The sequence below is a fragment of the Sarcophilus harrisii genome, chromosome 4, assembly GCF_902635505.1.
Source record: "Sarcophilus harrisii chromosome 4, mSarHar1.11, whole genome shotgun sequence".
Taxonomy (NCBI): Eukaryota; Metazoa; Chordata; class Mammalia; order Dasyuromorphia; family Dasyuridae; genus Sarcophilus; species Sarcophilus harrisii.
In genome coordinates, this window is record NC_045429.1 from 455,053,104 (window position 1) to 455,073,110 (window position 20,007).

Genomic DNA, 20,007 nt, shown 5'->3' on the forward strand with positions numbered 1-20,007 from the left:
AAGCCTGAGTGCAGATCGTGGTGCCGGCCCCACCACCCAGGCCACCCAGGCTGCGTCCAGCCTCATGCTATACAAACACTATGTCCGGCCCTGATTCTATTTACATACGGGAGTGCAGACGGAGATGGCTGGGGGAGGGGGGAAGGTCTGTAAGGACAGTTGAGTTCTGGCTCATGCAGGAATCCATAACCCTTTGCAGCCTCCAGCTGTGTAGACGGCACTCCCCTGGAATTTTCAGATGGTGTCGTTTACTTTCTAACAAGCCAGAATCAAAAGGTGCCTCGGGAGGGTGTTTCAAATGTTTTCCACAATGTTGATAGACACAATGTAATTAGCAAAACAGGTGTAGACATAAAATATGGGTTAAAATCATTTTCTCCTTCATTGATCTGCCAAGTTTGAATTATGAGCTTTCCTGCAAGGGTGGGTGACATCACTCACACCTCCAGCAGCATGTCCCTGTACTGTGTCAGATACAAATGGAAATGCCATTGGCTGACCAAAGACAGATCGCTCAACTTTCCATTGGAGGTACAATTCTGAGGCTTCATTCTGGACTGCGGCTGCGCAGCTTTGCCTTAGAATTCACCCCTTTGAGCAGATTTCAGGGTGACCTAGAAAGTCGCAACGTGTTGATTACCCAAATTTTCTTAGGATTCCTTTCCAATAAGGGCCACTGAAACACTGACGAATCTTAGACTAATAAAATTCAAACTTAAAATAGTGACTAACAGTCGCTGTAATAAATGCTTCATGTTCTGAAGGGTTAGAACCTTATTAAGTCCATGGTTGGAAAGAGCTCCAGTGAATTAGTAGGAATTTATTCCATCTGTGCACACTCAAAGCTTATAGATGGACACAGGTTATACCTCATTTATTCAAAGAGTAATTCTGAAAATGAATAGAAACTCCTCATGATTGGGGCTTTATTCTTTTTTTTTTCTTTAAAGAAAAGTCATTTGGGAAGAGATGCCACAAAGAGAGTCCACTTTGGAGTTAGGACTGTCCGTTGGATCCCCTGCAGAAACTGCTTCCTCTCCTGTCCCTGCTATCCATCTCTGATGATGGAAAAGGAGGGTGACTGCTCTCCCATGAGTGTTCCCGTGTGGAAATGGTGGACTTTTCCCACAGCTGCTTCTTCTCCTCACACCCCCAGTGTGGGAGTCCAGCACACACACACACACACACACACATTTGTTAGAAAACCTTTTCACCTGGGGTGGGGGGAGTACCCAGAGGAGAACAAGCTTTCTACCAGTGCAGATCAGCATCTTCTCTGTGACTGTCTTAGCGTTGCCAGGGATATCAAAGGGTTCAATGTCTTATCCAGATCTCATGGCCAGTGAGTGAGAGGTGGAATGGAACTCAGGTTTGCCTGACTGCCCCCCCGGTGCATTTGTATTATTACAAAAGGAGAGCATTTGGGACGGACCCCAGACTCTTGACGCTTGAGGGCCAGGCTCCCTCATTCAGGTTACTCCAATGATCTGACCTTACCCCAAGGCTGCACACCGGGGTCTCAGAAATGGTCAGCCGAACAATGCTGAGCAGATACTCCCCCTCCTTCAAGCTCGGGACAAAGCCTTCTGCTCCAGCCTCAGCGTGGCCCAGTCTCCTCACCGGTTCTAGCATTCGGCATTCTCCGGCCTCTCCCCTCACGTCCAGCTGTTTCTCACAGCCCACCCCCCTCTCCTTCTAGAGCCCCACTCATGGCACCCAGCTCTGCCCCACCTGGCCCTTCTGCAGCAGGAAGCTACACAGAACAGCCACTTTTCCAAGCACCTGTTGTTAGTGACTCTAGCACCTCCCAAAGAACTAGCCCAGTGCCCATTTCCGTGCCCCAAGTGCCCAGTACTGCCTGGCACACAGCAGATACACACAGATGTCACAGAATGGAGCTGAACTCAATAGACTGCTCTTCCATTCTTAGATTTCACTACTACATTTTAATGCAGACGACTCTCACCCTCTCAAGGAAGCCTCTGCCCCCAGACTGATTCTCTCCCCCTCAGGTGCCACACTTTTCTTCCATTCCAGTCCCTGGCTTTCTCCTGTCTTCTTCCTGCCAAACACTCCTCCCATCTGCGTGGACTGTCAGAAGACACCGGCCTCCTTCCTTTCTCCCCTGCATGGCTCCCTCCGGTAGCTGTACTTTTTTGGTTAAGTGGGAACATACAGAAGATTTATGAGAAAGCACACATTCAGTAGCTCTTGTGGAAGAAGGCTGGTCCTTATACTTCTGTGACTTTCTCTTCCTTCTTGACTCAAACCACTCTTTTAGATCTTGTTGAGGATCCAGACAGATCAGATTCCTTCTAATTCTTAAGCAGATGGATTCAAACAGGTAAGATAAGGAGCTGTCTCAACCCTTCTGGATACATCATTTCTAACCAATGGTTCCCAATAAGAGAATCCAAGCTCCAACATCTATAATGATACCATAGTTCAGGTATCATTGCGGGGCAGGGACAAAGTGAGCTGTGGCTCCATCTCTCACCATCCGAGAGATCTGCCAGAGAGAATCAGACTTCACTTTATCCACGTCTTGCCACAGAAGTGACTCTTCTTCCTTTTAGAGATATTCAGGCCAACTGATCACATGCTGGAGAGCAGAATATAACTGGTAAGCTATGATTCTATGGTGATTCCCAATGATCTGGGGGGGGCCGCTGTAATATCCCCAGCCCCATTAAAAAAAATATCAGCAAGACCCCTTCCATTGCTCAGGTGAAATAGAATCAGAGGCAAATGAATTACATGACTCAATAAGTAAGAGATCCCTCTTGTGATAGAGTGGTCTCCCTAATCAAGGAGAAACCTTCTGTTGAGCTGATTGACCCTCAAAAGTTGAAGAGACAAAATGGGATGAGGTCCCCAGGAACCTTACAAAGAGCAGTTTCCATGGAAATGGAAGCCATGAAGTCACTGGGAGGTGAGGAAGTGGAAACAATGACAACTCTTCTCAGGGTTTGGCCATGAAACTAAGAACAGTAAGGTCTTGGCCAAGATGAGGAAAAGATAATGACAAATGCTGGAGGGGATGGGGGCAAAGTGAGTCATTAATGCCCTGCTGGTGGAGTTGTGAACTGATCCAATCATTCTGGAGAGCAATCTGGAACTATGCCCCATAGGCTATCAAACTGAGCATACCCTTTGATTCAGCAGTTTCTCTACTGGGCCTATAACCCAAAGAGATCATAAAGGAGGGAAAGGGACCCATACGTGCAAAATTGGAACAGATCTTGTCGTGGTGGCAAAGAATTGGAAAATGAGTAGATGCCCATCAATGGGGAATGGCTGAACAAGTTGTGGTATATGAAGGTAATAGAATATTGCTATTCTATAAAAAATGAATAACAAACTGGTTTTAGAAAGACCTGGAAAAATTTACATGAACTGATGGCTTAGCAAAAAAAGGAGAACCAGGGATACACAATAATAACAAGACTGTGCAATGAGCACTTATGAAAGACTTGGTTCTTTCTCACTGGTTCAATGATCCAAGGCAATCACAATTAATTCTGGATAGAAAACTCCATCTGCATCCAGAAATTCAATTATGGAGACTGAATGTAAATCAACACATGCTATGTTCTCTAACTTTTTCTGTTTTCTTTTTCTCTCCTGTGGCTTTTCCCTTTTGTTCTGCTTTTTCTCTCCCAACATGATTTATAAAGAAACATATATTTTAAAAGGTAATATCCATGTATAACAAGAAAAACAAACAAACAAAAAAAGAACAGCAGGATCAAGTGAAAATTCATGAGAAAGACCAGGTATCTCTGCAGGTAACAGAAAAGTCTCTATGACAGGCACTAAGAGGGCAAGTGAAGATGAATGAAGCATAGTGCTTGGTTTCAAGAAATGTATAAACTATGAAAACTAGTATTTTTCATGGAAAATCACAACAATAACATCCAATACTTATAAAGCACTTTGTAATCAACCAAGTGCTTTACATCCATTGGTGCTTTCTGATCCTCCTGATGAGCTGCAGCTATTACAGTCCTCGTTTTACCTCCCAACACAAGCAGACAGAGGTTAACTCTTGCCCCCATGTAACAAGTAGCAGAACCAGAAGCTAAATCCAGTTTGGTGATTACAAGTACAGCCCTCTTTCCACTGAATAACCCCTCCAAAGCACTTCCCCATCCATTCTCTCCCATGGTCCGACCCAACATTGGAAAGCAGGCAAGTGCAATACTGCTATTTCTATTGTATCCTGGAGAGTTCAGAGGAAGCAAGGACCACCATCCAGGCTTTTTAACCCTTCATCCAGTTCTCTTCTTACATGGTTAGCCAGATAAGGAGATGCCCTCAAAATTCAGAAAGGTGCATTTTCCAAGTCCACTCTCCTCCAGTTACAACTGAGGCTCACAAATATTCCCTAATTGACTAGCTGGGGAGATTGGTTTGTATATCAAAATGGTTGTCCTCAAAAATGCAGTAAGTAGGTATTCTCATCACAGACTGATAAGGACCAAGAAAATGAATTTTCTCACTGAGGAAGATCCAAAGTATCTTGGATAGGCCGGGGATAGGATTGCCCCGAAACAAGCCCTTGCTACCAAATGCTTCTTCACAGAAATACCCACCAGGAGGGGAACTTCCCAAGAAACATGATTTCTCTAAAGACTTATTTAAGCCAGGTCATCACTCCCCAGATAACTAAATCCACTCTAAAGTACCACACAGGTTTGACAAGCTAACCCCACACAGACACACTTAACAGCCCTTCCTTCCCTTAATTGTGCAACACTATCTTCACAAGGACACGCACCTCTGCTAACAAGGACTTCCCTATTACAGTGCTAAAACATGTTTTTCTTCCAAGTTCATGTACATTCATAGAAATCAGTTACAAATTTATTTAAGAATACTATTATCCATAAGACAACATGAAAAATATTGACAAAATTCTGGCTGAAATCTAATTCTATGAGGTTAGTATGGAACGATTTATTCTTGGCAAACCACTGATAGCTTCTAGTTCTTATAATTTTCCTTTTTAAGTGTTCACAAAATATCTTTTTAATAATAATTCTTTCTAGAATTTTCTTTAAGTTAAATATGAAGCTTACAAGTATATGGCTTAGAGAACTCCCTTTTTCTCCCCCTAAAATCAGGCAAACTTCTGTCCATCTTTAGTCTTTCAGTAGTCACATTGAGAAGTTCCCTATTAACTCCAAAATAATCAGTAGCAATTGTTTGGGCCCAAATCCTTAACACCTTCAGTCGTGGGTGGGGTCCAGGAGTCTGGCTTGGATGTTATAATCTTGAAATGGGGCTATCTATGATAGGCTGGTCTTTATATGATAATGCTCCACTTCTAAGACAGAGCAGCACTCCCTTTCAAGGTTTCCATGCAGACCCGATTTGTAAGAACACAACTAACTTCTTCTCCATCATGCTTCTCTTGAATGCCAACTGAAATTTCCTGAATAAGCTCAGTACCATGAATCACTGGGTCTTTATTGCTTATTCTGTTTAATCTCAGAATGTGGCTTTGTTGCTTGTGACATGCTGAGATATAATCAGCACCATGGCCAGAGTTTGTGTGAAAATTGGGCTCAGTACTGAACCAGCTGAGAATGGAGCCCCTCACTGAGCTGCAATACCCACCATTTTAGAAAAGCAAAAGGTAGGGTCTGGTACACATCTCTGAGAGCTGAGGTTTTCTGAGAACTTTCCATCTATCCCCATCAGTTTCTTCATAGATAATTTGCCATGTCTTCTTTATGAAAATTTTTCTTGATTGCATTTCAGTTTTAGCATGGAAATCTTCCATTGTTTTCCTCTTTTTTTGAAGTTTTCCAATTTTTAAAAATTTTCTTTATTCTGAAGTGAAATATCAAAAAAGAGCATTTCCACAAAAAGATCATAAAAAGAAGCTTCTATAGAAAACTGTAACTCTTACTACTTGGGTTTTTTTTTAAACAAACAATTCTACATATTCCTTTCCAATCTATCTAGCTTCTTTGTGCTTCCTTCTGAACTTTTGTTCTTTTCTATACTTTTTAAGGTGCTAGAAAAATTCTTTTGGGGACATCACTACTGCTAACTTTTCCTACAATTAAACCTCTGACCCCAGTAAATTCAAAAGACAAAAAGTGGGGAAGGAGGGAATTTTGCAACAAATTATACATAGTTACAGAGGAATCTGGGAAGATAGCAGGGAAAAAAAAGGCAAGGAATTACCTTTCCCAAACTTTCCTACAAATCATTTGAAATAATGACTCAAAACAAACTTGAAAGCAGCAGAAATAATTAAAAGTCAGGGCAAAGCAGCTATCCAGCCTAAGACACACATCTTGAGTGGACTTTAAGAAATATCTGATCCCCCAGAGTAGTGGTCTGGCCTGATTGAAGTGTAGATACCTTCAGGCATATAACTCTGAATCAATAAACAATAATATTATTCTGGAAGCATTTGTGCTGAAGGCAGCCTTAACTTCAGAATTTCTTCCCCACCAGCATTGTTGGCGCAATCCCTAGTTGTGGGCAAGGAGAAGCAAATACACACTGGTAAGCGTAATCATGGAGTAGGTGAGGGCCCTGCTGGTTATGGGCACTTGCAAGGGAGTACAGTGCTTGGTTTCAGTTATAGGACAGAAAGGTGAGCTGAAGCTTCCAGTCTTATTCCAAGAATAAGAGCGTTTGCAGTGACATTATCACTAGGGACCCTGGTCATGGTTCAGGGGCAGAGAGAGTAAATGAGGTTAGGTCCCCTGATAGGATAGATCAGAAAACAATACCAAAAAAAAACCCCTGAAGCCTGAGACACTATCCCCCACATCTCCAAATTACCCAATTCTACCATAAAGACAAGAGCCAAGAAATAAGTCACTTAAAATAATGAGTAAGCAAAAGAGGAATAACTTGTCCACAGAATGCTATGATAGTAATAGAGAAAATCTGGATTCAAACTCAGAATATGACAGTGAAGTCAAAAGAGCTACTTCTAAAGCATCAACCAAAAATGTAAAATGTCACAAACCCCAAAAGAGTTCCTGGAAGAACTTAAAAAGGACTTTAATAATCAAAGAAGAGAGACTGAAGGAAAAATGGGGGGAGGGAGAATAAAGCAAGAAATCAAGAAAATTATAAAAATAAAGTCAACCAATGAGGAAAAAAGGTCCAAAAACTTATGACTCCTTAAAAATCAGAATTGAGCAAGAGGAAGCCAAATACTTCAGAAAGATACCAAGAAATAGTAAAACAAAATTAAAAGAATGAGAAAAATAGAAGAGAATATGAAATATTTTATTTTAAAAATGATTTAGAAAACAAATAGAGGAGAGACAACATAAGAAATATTGGATTCCCTGAAAGTTATAGTAAAAAAAAAAATGAGTCTAGATACTATACTTCAAGAAATTGTTTAAGGAAAATGCCCTGAAGTTTTAGAACTAGAGAGTAAAATAGAAATTGAAAAAAATCCACCAATTACCCTCCGAAAAAGATAAAAATATCACAGGAACATTATAGTTAAGTTTCAAAGTTCCAAGGTCAAAATGAAAATAGTACAAGCCACTGGAAAGAAACAACTTAATATGATAGAGCTACAGTCAAGATAACACAAAATTTAGCAGCTTCTAAATAAAAAATAAATAAATAAACTGGAGGACATGGAGCATGTCTTAATAGCAAAGGAGCTAGATTTGCAGCCAAAAATAACTTGCCAGCAAAAGTTCTGTGTAATCCTGAAAAGAAATAAAAAAATACTTAACAAAGTAAAGGACTTTCAAGTACTCTTGAGGGGAAAAATCAGAACTGAACAGAAAATTGGACCTACAAAAATCAGAAGAAACATTAAGAAAGGATAAACATGAAAGACCAGTTATAAGGGATTTAATAAGGTCAGACTGTTGACTTCTTAAAATGGGAAAACATTTGTAACTTAAGGAGCAATTACTGCCTACAAATAAGGCTGTGACAGTGGAAAGCAGGAGGGAGTGGAGGCCTGGTAGTCTTAAAACTTTCCCTTCATCAGAACTAGGTTAAAGAGGGAATAAAAACCATATCTCTAGGGGCATGAAAGTCTTCTTACCTTATACAGAAATAGGAGGGTGAGAGGATGGGATAAGGGAAGGAGGCTTAGAAGAGTAGTATTTTCTTTGTAAAATCTTGGAAACACCCTTGCCCTCAGTTTGTGCTCAACTAGAACACCTAATTAGGAGAGATCCTACCAGTTCAATCCCTAAAAGGACTTCCAGCTTCCAGCTACTAGAAAGGAACTTAAAAGTTATCTAATCCAATCTTTATTCTACAGATAAGGAAACTGAGTCACAGATGTTCAGTGATTCTGGGCATCCAAAGGCCACAATCATGATGCCCCTTCACAACATCAAAGTGACATCAAAGCCTATGGGTAAACCATGAGAGGCGCTGCTCTGATGCAAACCAGCCTGATCTGTTAGCCCACATCCCAAGCAAAAAAAAAAAAAATGTTCTTGCCCTTGGCCCAAAGCCACATTCCAACATTCTGGGCTAATCCTCAGGTCCCAAGAAGCTGACGGGAGGAATGGAAATAGAAGCACAATCCCACACAGGTAACAGGAAGGCATGCTTTAGGCCCAGACAAAATGCTTTTGTTCTTGCTGCACAAAAGCCTCTACCAGGTTTTATTAGAAAATGACCTACGTCCAATAACACGTTTCTAGGATCAGCTCGGGCAAGTACCCTCATGTAGACTAATAAGATGCTTTACTAGCAAATAAAGTGCTTGGATTGCCTTCATTATCTGGGAAAGCAAGTTCTAATTTGGCAGATCTGAAATCCCACCCTTTAAATATGTTCAATGGAAGAAACTTCTTAGGGAAAACTGACACAGGATGGCATCTGCTTTTCTCCCAGAGGCATAAACTGAAGAGTCTTTAGAGTCGTTTTTTCCCAACCTACTAGAAATGCAGAAAAACCGATAATGTGAAATGACTCCATTTTACCCATCATCTCTTCTTATTAAGATGTATTAGCATAACTATTAGACCAAGAGAAGGGCTTGTCCTTCCTTGCTCAGCTGGGAGAGAGTGTCCTGAGAAACCCGGAGGCAGGAGGTCAGTGTATACTATAGCTTACTGTCTGCCTGGGAGCAGAGGAACAGCTCTATTTCGCTTTTGATGCCGGGGCCTTACTGCTCCCTCTCTGTCCCCCTGCCCCTCCTCACACACATACCAGTGGTCCCTAACCTAATGGACACTATCTTTTTGTAAACCTATTGTCATTATTAAGTCATTTCAGTCATGTCCAACTATTCACGACCCCATTTGGGGTTTTCTTGGCAGAGACACTGGAATAGCCTACCATTTCCTTCTCCAGCTCATTTTACAGATGAGGAAACTGGAACAACCAGATTTAAGTGACGTGCCCAAGATCACACAGCTAGTAAAAAGTCTGTAGCCAGATTTGAACTTGGGGAAAAGAAGCTTCTGACTGGTGCTCTGTCCACTGTACCACCTAAATGCCTTAACTCAAGTTCTACTATATATTTTGCTGCATATAGATTTACTACATATTTTTACTCATTTGGTAGAGCTCTTTAATGATAGTCAAGGGGAAGCATGATGAAAAGAGGAAAAGAACATTCTCTTACAAAGCTTACCCATTCTTGAGTAACAATGTAATGCAAAGGTCACAGGGATGATTTTTGTTTTCCTTCATGAAGGAAAATAAGAAGGAAAATATGTTGCCCCACAAATTTCTGACCTCAGGGACCTTCAAACAAAGTTTGACAATACTTTTTAATAAAAGATGAATCCCACAAACACATACACACAGACACACACACACACACACACACACACACACACACACACACAACCTCAGAAACCTGCTTTTCCCTTTGCTTGTCTTCAACTTCAGCCTTGCCTAAGGTGCGATCTGTGCCTTAACAGAATCCCTTATTCTCTGCTGATCCAAAGCCATGTATTCTATTTAAACTCTCTTATTTTTATAAGCCTGCTATTAACGATCTCCCACTGTCCACCCCCCAACTAAACAATTTCCAAAAACAAAAAGTGAAGCCCTCATAGAGTAAAAGCTCCGTCTGGCAAAACTCCTACCTTGTGAGGAAACCGCCATCGCTTCAGGTGACCCCATCCCTGGAATGCGCTCCCTCTTCACTCCTGTCTGGCTTGCCTGGCTTCCTGAGATCCCCAAGCAAAATCTCACCGTTTGCAGGAATCCCTCCCCAACTGCTCTTGAGCCTTCTTTCAGTCATTTCCCGTTTATCCTGTATAAAGTTTGTTTGTACAGATCAATCAACTCACGGTCCCGGTTAGATTGTAAGCTCCTTGAGGGCAGAGATTGTCTGTTGCCTCTTCTGCATCCCTAGGGACTTCCAGGCCCTCCCTCACTTAAATCCAATTCCCTTGCAGCTTAAGACATCACCTTCCTGATGTCATTGTCCTCTTCAAGATGGAAGGACAAAGAGCAGCCTGGAGTAGTGGGAGCTGCCTTATAGGGGACGCAAATGGCCAGTTCCAGGTGGGCAATGCAGCTTACTCCCTCCCCGCCCTCCCTTTCTACAGTAGCAGACTCTTACCTTACTCTGTCCAAAGGAATGTAAATTTTGATCCCTGAAACTTCCTAAACTATCTTAAGGGTTACAGGCTAGATTTCTTTCGTAAGGATCAGAACTTCAAACCAAATTACTCAGGCTCTCATTGACTGGACAATAATGAGTTGCAGGTCAAGCCTCACTTGATCACTGTTTAGGCCCTGATTGGCTCAAATGAATATTAATAACAATTATTTCTGTTTGGGTCAGAAATCCTGAGGTGGCTGTTCTCCCCCAAGTTGATTTTTTTTTTTTGGGGGCTAGGTAAAAAGGGGCCATTCTTTTGCCTCATTTCTTACCTAGTGTGAATCATGAATAGGCAGTTGCCTCCATCAAAGAGACCTGGGAAAGATCTGTGCTTAAAAAGGCCAAATCTCCCACTGCATCATGGACCTGATCTGTGCATTGTCACTGGACCCAGAGGGCTCCAGAGGGAAAGTGAGGCTGGTGACTTTGCCCAGCTCTCCCTCATTCAAATCCACCTTCCTGATGCCATGATCCTCTTCGAGAATAGAGGACAAACAAGTACTTCCAGTGCTTACCATAGTGCCTGGTTCAAAGTAAGTGCTTGATAGACGTTTACTGACTGAGATCATCCAGAAGCAAAAATGTATGTCTTCCTCTGCTGTTTAAGCTCATCAACTTTTGAACAGGAAGAGTCATCCTCAATCTTCTGGACCCACGATTTATCAATGCATTGATTAAAGCTATTTTTTTTCCCTACAATGTTGTCATTGTATAAATTGTTCTAGCCTTACCCACTTTCCCTCTGCACTAGTTCATAGAGGTCTCCTCTCTTTCTTCTAAAATGTCCATTTTGCTATTTCTTATGGCATAAAATTTGTGTCCATTCATATGCCATAATCTGCTTAGCTAGCCTCCAAATGAAGGGCCATCTCCCTATTTTCCAGTGTGGGGTCAGTACAGAAAAAGCCACTATAAATTTATTACATCCAGGTTCTTTTCCTCTTTCTTTTATCTAGTTTGAGTGTAAGCTGAGCTGCTGGGTCACATAGTTTGCCCACTTCAGTAACCTGCTGGATGCCATTCCAAACGGCTTTCCAGAACAGCTGGACCAAGTCACAGCAGCCATCAGCGTACAAACTGTGCCTGTTTGCCTACCGCCCTTCCAGAGTGCGTCATTTCTCTCTGGTCATCTTTATCACTATGTCAGTTGTGAAATGAAATCTGAGAATTGCTTTAATTTGCATTCCTCTATTAATGATCTGAGACATTTTTATAAATGGATTGAAAAATGGATTTCTTTCCTTGAGACCTACCTACTTATATCCTTTGATTATTTCTCAATTGGGAAGTAGCTCTTACTCTTATAAATTAAAATCAGTTTGTTATATATCTCTTGAATTCTTCAGCTGAGAAACTTGGGTCAGTAATTTTTCTTAGTTAATCTGTTTCCCTTTCAAATTTTAACTGTATTATAACTGTTCACTGCGAAAACATTTTCATGGCCCATATGACACCTGTTCACTGCAAAAACATATTCACTGCATGTTGTCAAAACTGTGATGCCCCTCTCCTGCTTTTTTAGTCATGTTCTGAAGGGGAAGAGATTCTTTTTTCCCCCTAATCAATGGTCTGTGTATTTCAAGCAATAGTTGATAAAATTTTACCATGAAAAGAATTGGAAATTCCTTTGGAAGTCACTGCACTGGGATGTGACCTGGGCTTTCATTTTTAAGTAATTTTTCTAATATATGATTTAACCCATTTTTGATAAACTATAATTTGTATGCATTGAGGTAATTCGGCAAATGTTTTATTACCACTAAAGCAGAATTTGAAGCCAAAGTCTAAGAAATTTCAGCATAGTAAACAATTCTTTATTGAACACTGCCAGTTTGGGGCCTAGCAAAAAAAAAAGATGTATTTTCCCCCAAACCAAGCTAGATCGATTTCAGGTGCAAAACTGTTTAACATAAAGAAGTAAGAACTTTTTCACCCGGTGGAGGTAGCTGTCGGCCTTATCAGACAGCTGAGCTTGCAGGGTGCTCCGGTTCCCCTCCAGCTCTCACTCACACTCTTCAGCGTACTCAGATCTCAGCAGACCCTGCAGTGCTGTGTTTGGTATTAGCCGGATCGAGGGAGCCAACATGGCCCGTTCTGGAGGAGAGCTGGTGTTCTCGAGCTCACCCACTCTCTTTTCTAGCTCTGAGACACGTCTCATGAGCCTCTGTTTGCTCCATTCGCTGTAACTTTTGGCTTTATTAACAACAGGGGAGTTGCTCAACACCCGATCCAGATCTTCCTTTAAGCTTCGGTTCTCTTCCTGAAGTTCTTGAACAGTTCTGGACAAGTACAGGACAGCAGCCCTGAGCTTCTTCTGCCTTCTCTGCGATGACTTCTTGTCGATCGGGGACTTCCTTTCTGTCTCGTCAGTGTCTGCCACGAGAACCTGGAGACGGTGGATCTCCTCAGAATAAGTATCCACGGCAATCCTCATTTCTTCCAGATTTGTCATCTTCATATCTGTCTGAAGTTTTGTGATAGTGCTGTCCTTTTCCTTGCACTGCTGTTCCAACCTGATAATCCTCTGCTTCAGTCCATGGATGATCCAGCCAGAACCGGAGCTCTTGTCAATCACATTCCAGACAGATTCAGAGTCTTGATTAGGATCCAGGAGGGGATCCATATTTTGGTGCTTTTTGTTGCTCTCTTCTAATTGCCGAAGTTTTGTTTTCATAAAATCCACATCACCTTTCTGAGAGTGTAATGACTTCTTCAATTCACTGATCTCATCATATATGGCTTCCTTCTCTTTATAAGCAGGGGCCCCAGGACTTTGTTTTGAAGGCCTGAGCATTATCTTCTGAGGGGTTAAAGCCATCCTGCCACTGAGAGGCTTTGTCCCAGCTGTCTTCACACTCCTCCAAGAAGCGATCTGTTTAGACTTAGTGTAACAGGGGGACTTTGGTGGTCCTGGTGGACATTTCTGAAAAGTTTTCTTTGGGGATTTCATCTCCAAGTCTGATTCGTAGGTAATCGCAGACAGACTGTCATCTTCCTCTTCCGAGCCGTGCTCACTGATTTCCTGTAACATAGCAGCGGCCGGGTCGGGGGCCCTCGGGAGCCGGGAATGGTGGGTTCCCCCTAAGAGGTGCAGCTAGTCACGGACTCGGTGGGCCCCAGCGCCACATGCCCGCCATGCCCCCCACCCACCACCGCTGCAGCCGCCGCCGCCGTCATCACCGCGTAGGCTGCCCGGGGAAGAGATTCTTAAGGCTGAAAGTGGGATCCCTGAGAGGTTGTGGCCTCAGACTTGACAATGGAGTAAAGCAAAGAGGGGGTAAGTGCTCCAGATGAACTAGGTTCTCCCAAGCTCCCTGAGAAGGCAGAGCACAGTCCCCAAGCAAGGGGGAAAGATGTCACGAGGTGCTGAAATCTGAACATGAAAGTTAGCCAGCGCTCTAGGCAGGGCCAGCGGCACTGCAGCCCGGTTCTTCCAGAGCGCCCCTGCCCCTGCCTCGAGAGCCCAGAGTCCACCCAACAAGCCTGCCTCAGAAAGCAGATGGGCTCTGTACCCCAGCCCACGACAACCTTATTTACAGTGTTGTGCATTTCACGCTGTGATCTCATGTCTGGAAGCAGCTCCTTCCCCATCTGCAAAGAACAACTGTTCTCACATGTGGATAAGGGAGCGAAGTGCTGGCTGGAAGGTCTCATGATGTCACACTCCAGCAGGAACCACTCACAGGCCCTTGGGAACAAGACCCGCTACACTGAGTGGAGCTGAGTCAAATGAAGGGGGTCTCAGTTTCCTGGGCCTGACAACTCTGTGGTGGTGCTCCCTTTGTCTCCCCAGCCCCCACTAACACCTCCGGACATTCAATCTTTCAGCTATTTTTCTTAGGTTTTTATTTATTTCTTCCTCGGATGACAATTTCTTGTCACTTTAGGGACCACAGCTGAGAGAGGATCCCCGTAGGGCCCAGCCCTGGCACCAGGAGAAGCCAAGGCTTGAATCTCCTTTCCAATACTTACTCCTTGCAGGACTTGGACGATTCCCTCCCCCTAGCTGAGCTTTACTTCCTTTGTTTATAAAATGGAGATAATATTCATTACTCACCTTCATGGGGCAGTCTAAGTATCCAGTGAGATAATGTATACAAAGCATTTTGTAAACTCTACATCACTATAGAAATATCAGCTCTTATTATTACCAAAAAACAAAAACAAAAAATAGAACTGGGGAAAGCTAAAGCCCTGGCAGGAAGAGCTCTAGAGTCACTACCGACTTTCAGCTCACCCCACTTCACTTACCAAGAAATGCCTTTCCCACCCAAAAACAGGATTATTGACACCACCAGCCCCAGGCAGTCCCCCATGGATAATTCTGGAGAAGTGAGGAGAAGGGAGGCTAGAAGGCACCTGCTAAGTACCCAGATCAGGCCAGGCCCTCAGAGGAGAAAGAGGCCTTTGGACCCCCCCCAAGGAAGTCCAAGTAACTGGGGGGGACTGCCCTCTCTCAGGTGAGCCCCTCTTCCCCCACCGAAGCAGCAGGAGGCAGGCAAGCATTGTTCCCCGCTGATGAGTCATGATGTTTTACAAAATAATCTGGAGCCTTTCTGGACATTCCCTCCCAAAAAAGATTTGTTGAGTTCCCGTCTTCCCTATGTTTTGTTACCAAGGATTCCTACCCAGAAACAGGCATCTGCCTAAAGACCAGTGAGGAGCTAAATTCCAATTACCCAAGTTACCCAGAATCATTTCACTACAAGCAGGGGCCTTTTTGAAGAGCTTTTCTCTGCAAAGCTCCCAAAATGACACAGCCACAATCTAGTACCTGCCTGAGAGACAACCCAAAGAGAGTTAGCACTGGACGGCCATTTAGTCTCACCCCTCGCTAAAGGAGGAAAGCAGAGGCCGAAAATGGGGCCATTCCTGCTTGAGATCTTGCGGCAACAACGAGAGCCCATTTCTGAAGCTTGGCCAGGGCTCCTTCCTCCTGGGAGGGAACTGGGAAGTTCACCAAGGATGCCATAGAGCCCCACTGGTGACCCAGGTCCTGCACTGCCTCTCCAGGAGCCATTGGGAGAGTGGGGGGCCTGAGACCCACAGGCGTCTCTAGGCGTGGTTCTGGGGTGAGCCTACACAGAAACACCCGGCCTGGGCTGGGGTTTCTGACCCGGTAATATCAAAGGCCCTTCATTATTGAGGATCCCTGCCACCCACAAACTGGCTTACATTATCTATGTTCTACTGCAAATTTATTTATGTCTTTTGTTAAATATTTCCCAATGACATTTCCATCTGGTTCTAGAGCCCTTGGGAATGTGGGTCCCGTGCAGCCTGGGAGCCTCTGCTTTAAACAGACAAGGTCCTTGTCCGCCCCGCCACGGGCCAGAAAGTCCCTCTCCAGGCTATCCATGCAAGGGCCGGCCATTGCGCCCACCAAGTCCCCACACCGAAAGCCTGTCCTTCGGCCCTGTCCGAGGTGTCTGCCAGCTCCCTGCCAGCCTCCGAATGGCCACAGCTGCCATCATCGACAGATCATTCGGATTGTTTCACCAACAAACATTTATTATGTTCACATCGCGTCCTGACGTCGTGCACCACATACCTGAATGAGCGCCCCTCTCTTCAAGCCAGCCGACACGTTCTCCCTGGACATGTAGGCCTCAAATATATTCCTTTTCTTCCCTTGGGAATGTTTGCCAGACATCTTTTTGTCACCTGGCGATGACCCGGCTCCTCCAGAGCAGCCAACGGCATGGGACGCACCTAGGAACACAAGGCAGGTCTCGATTTCTTTGCCGGTCCAAGGTCCCTCTGTTCCTCAAACTCAGTTCCGAGGCCCTTAGACATCCTCATTTTGTTTTCTTTAGATGTAAATGTAAAAAACTCGTGTGCTAAGTAGCCACGTTAAAAATAATGGGAAGGAGCCTAAACAAAGCCAAAAGTGACAGGCCCACAGATTACTGGAGACCTTTCAGGGAAAATGATTCTTCTCCATGCGACACCCCTGAGTTGTAAGTATCCATGACGAGAAGACATGCCATCACTCCTGGAGGAGCAGAAGAGGCGCTGTCTGCAGGCCCCCCCACTCCTCTCCCCCAACCCAGCCCCAGCGGTTGCCCTCCCCTGTCCAGACCAGCAGGCCTCAGGAAAGGCCCCGGCCTCAATGGCCTTTCCTACCTTTCGGAGTTCCCAGATGCTTCGGATGAATCTTGCCGTCCAAATGGCTCATGGCATCCGACTCCAACAGCGGCCTCCTCTTCCCCAGGCTGGAAGGAGTGCTGCTACTCAGCTCGGAGCCCTTGCGCGCCCGACTCCCTGCAGCCCAAGAGAAGGCCATCAGTGGGGAGGAACCAGCCTGGCAGAGGGTCCTCAGCTCGGGGTGGCAGAGGCACCTCTAAGCAGCTATGGGATTCTTTCAAGTCTGACTCTCCCCTCTCTGTTTCATGGATCAAAGACTGCTTTAGCCATCACCTGGCCTTCAAACGGGACAATGAAGAAGAATGAAAGCCCCTGAGACATTGTAAGTCACCTAAATTCCTCTTTTAGGGGCTCAGAACAGAAGGAACACATGGCCCAGGAAAAGGCTCAGACCCTCTCCATCTCACCCTCAAACTTAAATCTAGACTCATCTGTCCATGAGCCTTAAGAAAGATGATCACCACAGGAAACACAGCCTGCAACAATAGATTGCCACAGATCTCTGCTGGGTACCCCCAGCTCAGACCAGTCAGGAGAGCAGAGCAGCTCCTGAAACTCAGGGCAATCCCATTCCATGGATCAGGTAACCAATGTGGCCTTCCACTCGGCTGTGACACATTGTCACCACTTTCCTCTGCCATCCTGCTGGCCACTGGCCCAAGCCCATCTCTGCAAGCCTGAAAACTGTGGGGGGGGGGGGGGGGGGAGAGGGCAGCTCCCTGCCAGGAGACACATCCAGATGCCAATCAGTTTTCTCTCCCTGTACAACTATGGCATATACACAGATTCATAATTTTTTTTGGGGGGGGGTGGGGAGGAGGAGAGGCAATTGAGGTTAAGTGACTCACCCAGGGTCACACAGCTAGGGAATGTTAAGTGTCTGAGGCCAGATTTGAACTCAGGTCCTCCTGACTTCAGGGCTGGGGCTCTAGCCACTATGCCCCCTAGCTGTCCCCTCAGATTCACAATTTTTAAGTTTTAGGTCACAGGAGAAAAACCAAATGTCCTACCTAGAAAAAAGAAGGCTGTATCATGAGAAACTAAAGAGATGATCATTAAGGATGTAGCTAACCTGATACAGGAAAGGAGAGAAACTGAGGCCAGAAATGAATGTGCCACCGGAGCCTGAACAACAGAGGACAGACGCCGAGGAGGAGACGAGTTACATGACAGAAGCAACACAATCTGGAGGCTCCACTTTTCATGCCATTCAAGAGTCTATTTTCTGAAACTGAGAGTAAAGGGTATGAAGACCTTTGCAATGGCAGGATCCACAGAAACGCTTTCTGTGAAGCAGCAAAGAAAGACAAAAGGAAGGGAAAAGTGAAAACTGGGGACAATTGCAAAGTTATCAGAAATGTGAGTCAGAGACAGAGACCGAGACAGAGAGAACACTAGGGTGAAAGGAGGTAAGAAAGAAACACAAGTTCAGAAAGTTGCTCATGTCACCTCAGGGAAATGCAGATTTGCCAGCTCATTAACAGTAAAAGAATCAAGATGGGCAAGGAAATGAAAAAAGCTGAAAGAGCCAAAACATGACACAAAGTCCAATCACATCACAAAGGGAGGCAGTGGGAAGTCTCAGAAACACAGCAGGGAAAGATCAAATCTAGGAATGAGGAACACAGAGGAAAGGTCCTCAAAAACAAAGAGAAAAACACAGCTCTTCCTCCAGATTCTTTCCCCAAAAGGAAAGAAATACTCAATTTTTTAAAAAGAAGAATAAGTGGGAAGGAGCAAAAAGCGGGAAGGAGGAAGTCTACTGCATTTTACAAGCCCTTCCTATCTCAGGAGGTAAAGATCTCTGCCATGACCAGAAACCCCAATCAGTTGGTTCAGGGGAGCTAGTCTGGGAGTGCCTAGGATGAAAGTTGCCCACACCCAAAACAAAGCTAGCTTCACGAGGGCCTTCCAGAATGAGCTCTTCCCCGCCGCCATCGTAGCATCTTCTCAAAAGCACAGGGTTTGGTAGAAGATCCATGTTGTATTAAACTGTCTAAAACTAATAAAAAATATATATTCTTCTGATCTACTGGCATTGAAAGGATTATGTCATCTTAAACAATCAACTTATCCACCTACACCACCCAAACTTAGAGGAGCCTACAAATATGGGGGTGCCTGGCCCTTCTGCTGTGGGCCCCCAGGGGTCCTCACTCTCGAGACCACAGCCTGCTATCGTGAAATGTTCACTATGGTCTGCGATCTCACCCTGTTGGGGGTTTTACCCCCAGCTATCTATGGCTACCCAGTCCCCATTCCTCATCCCTAAGTTTAACAGAGAGGGAGAAAAGAAAGCCTGTGAACCAAGGGTTACTGTCCTAGAGGAAGACAGCCAGCGAGCCCCAAATCTTATTAAGCAAGACTGGGCTGAGCTTCAGAGGCAAGGAAGTCTCCCACCAGACACAGCAAGGGTCTGGAAATGGCAGTGGAAAGCAAGGAGTGTGTGAACGCTTCTCCTGGTTCTGTGAGTCAGGAGGCTTGAAAGGAGAAAAGGCAAAGAGACTTAGAAAGTTATGGCGTTACCGCAGGAGAAGCCAGGTTCCAGCTGGTGTAAGGGGGAGAGAGGGAGAAGAGAAGCAGGCTGAGGATGAACAGCAGTTTGTTGACAGTACAATAGGTTCTCCAAAAGGCACGATATTAAAACAGAAAGAGAATGGAGCCAAGGTTAGGCCCAATATTAACTGAACACACTTGAAGATGAATGAAAAATGTACCTGAATATACATCAGTATTTACATTTCTTTAAATTTTCCCCTAAAATCTGAATCCCACTGAAATGCAATCTTCTTTCATATTTTTGCTTGGAAGAGGTTCTAGGGAGATGGCAAAGTGAAAGGTTACAGAGGAGCCGACTCCTCAATAATCCCTCAAAAAACAGCAAAAGAAATGCCAAAAGAAGCAAAACTACAAGGAATCCTCAAAAGAAAATGTTTAAAAACACTCAAAAATGAACGAGCCAAATACAGCTCCAACACAATGAAAAAATATTATGAATTTAAAAGAAACAGTGACAAAAACGCCAGAAGAAAAATACCCTAAAACACCACCAAAGGCAGCATCAGATACAATAGAAATTTAAGATAAAAGAAAAATGTATAATAAATACTCTGAAGGAGACTTCCCATCACGTGGCCTACAAGTTGGAGGACTAGACTTGTTTCATTCTTTATGATCTTTCCAGCCTCGCCAAAATAACAATTATACCAAAAAGATAAGGCCATTTCGGCTGTATCCATGATATTGCTGTCTCCACCAAGAGCCCAAACAAGGCA

General features: G+C 44.2%; 1 protein-coding gene and 1 pseudogene across 2 annotated transcripts in view; both read right to left on the reverse strand.

The window, feature by feature from the left end:
- DIS3L2 (DIS3 like 3'-5' exoribonuclease 2) overlaps nt 1–20,007 on the reverse strand; it is a 285,169-nt gene that overhangs the window by 232,583 nt on the left and 32,579 nt on the right. For both annotated transcript variants that reach the window (XM_031968143.1, XM_031968145.1), the window contains exons 3-4: nt 16,712–16,849; nt 16,137–16,297 (exon numbers count right to left, since the gene is read on the reverse strand). In XM_031968143.1, coding sequence (XP_031824003.1) covers nt 16,137–16,297; nt 16,712–16,849 — 299 coding nt within the window. The remainder of the gene's footprint in view (nt 1–16,136; nt 16,298–16,711; nt 16,850–20,007) is intronic.
- LOC116423491 lies at nt 10,538–13,616 on the reverse strand (annotated as a pseudogene).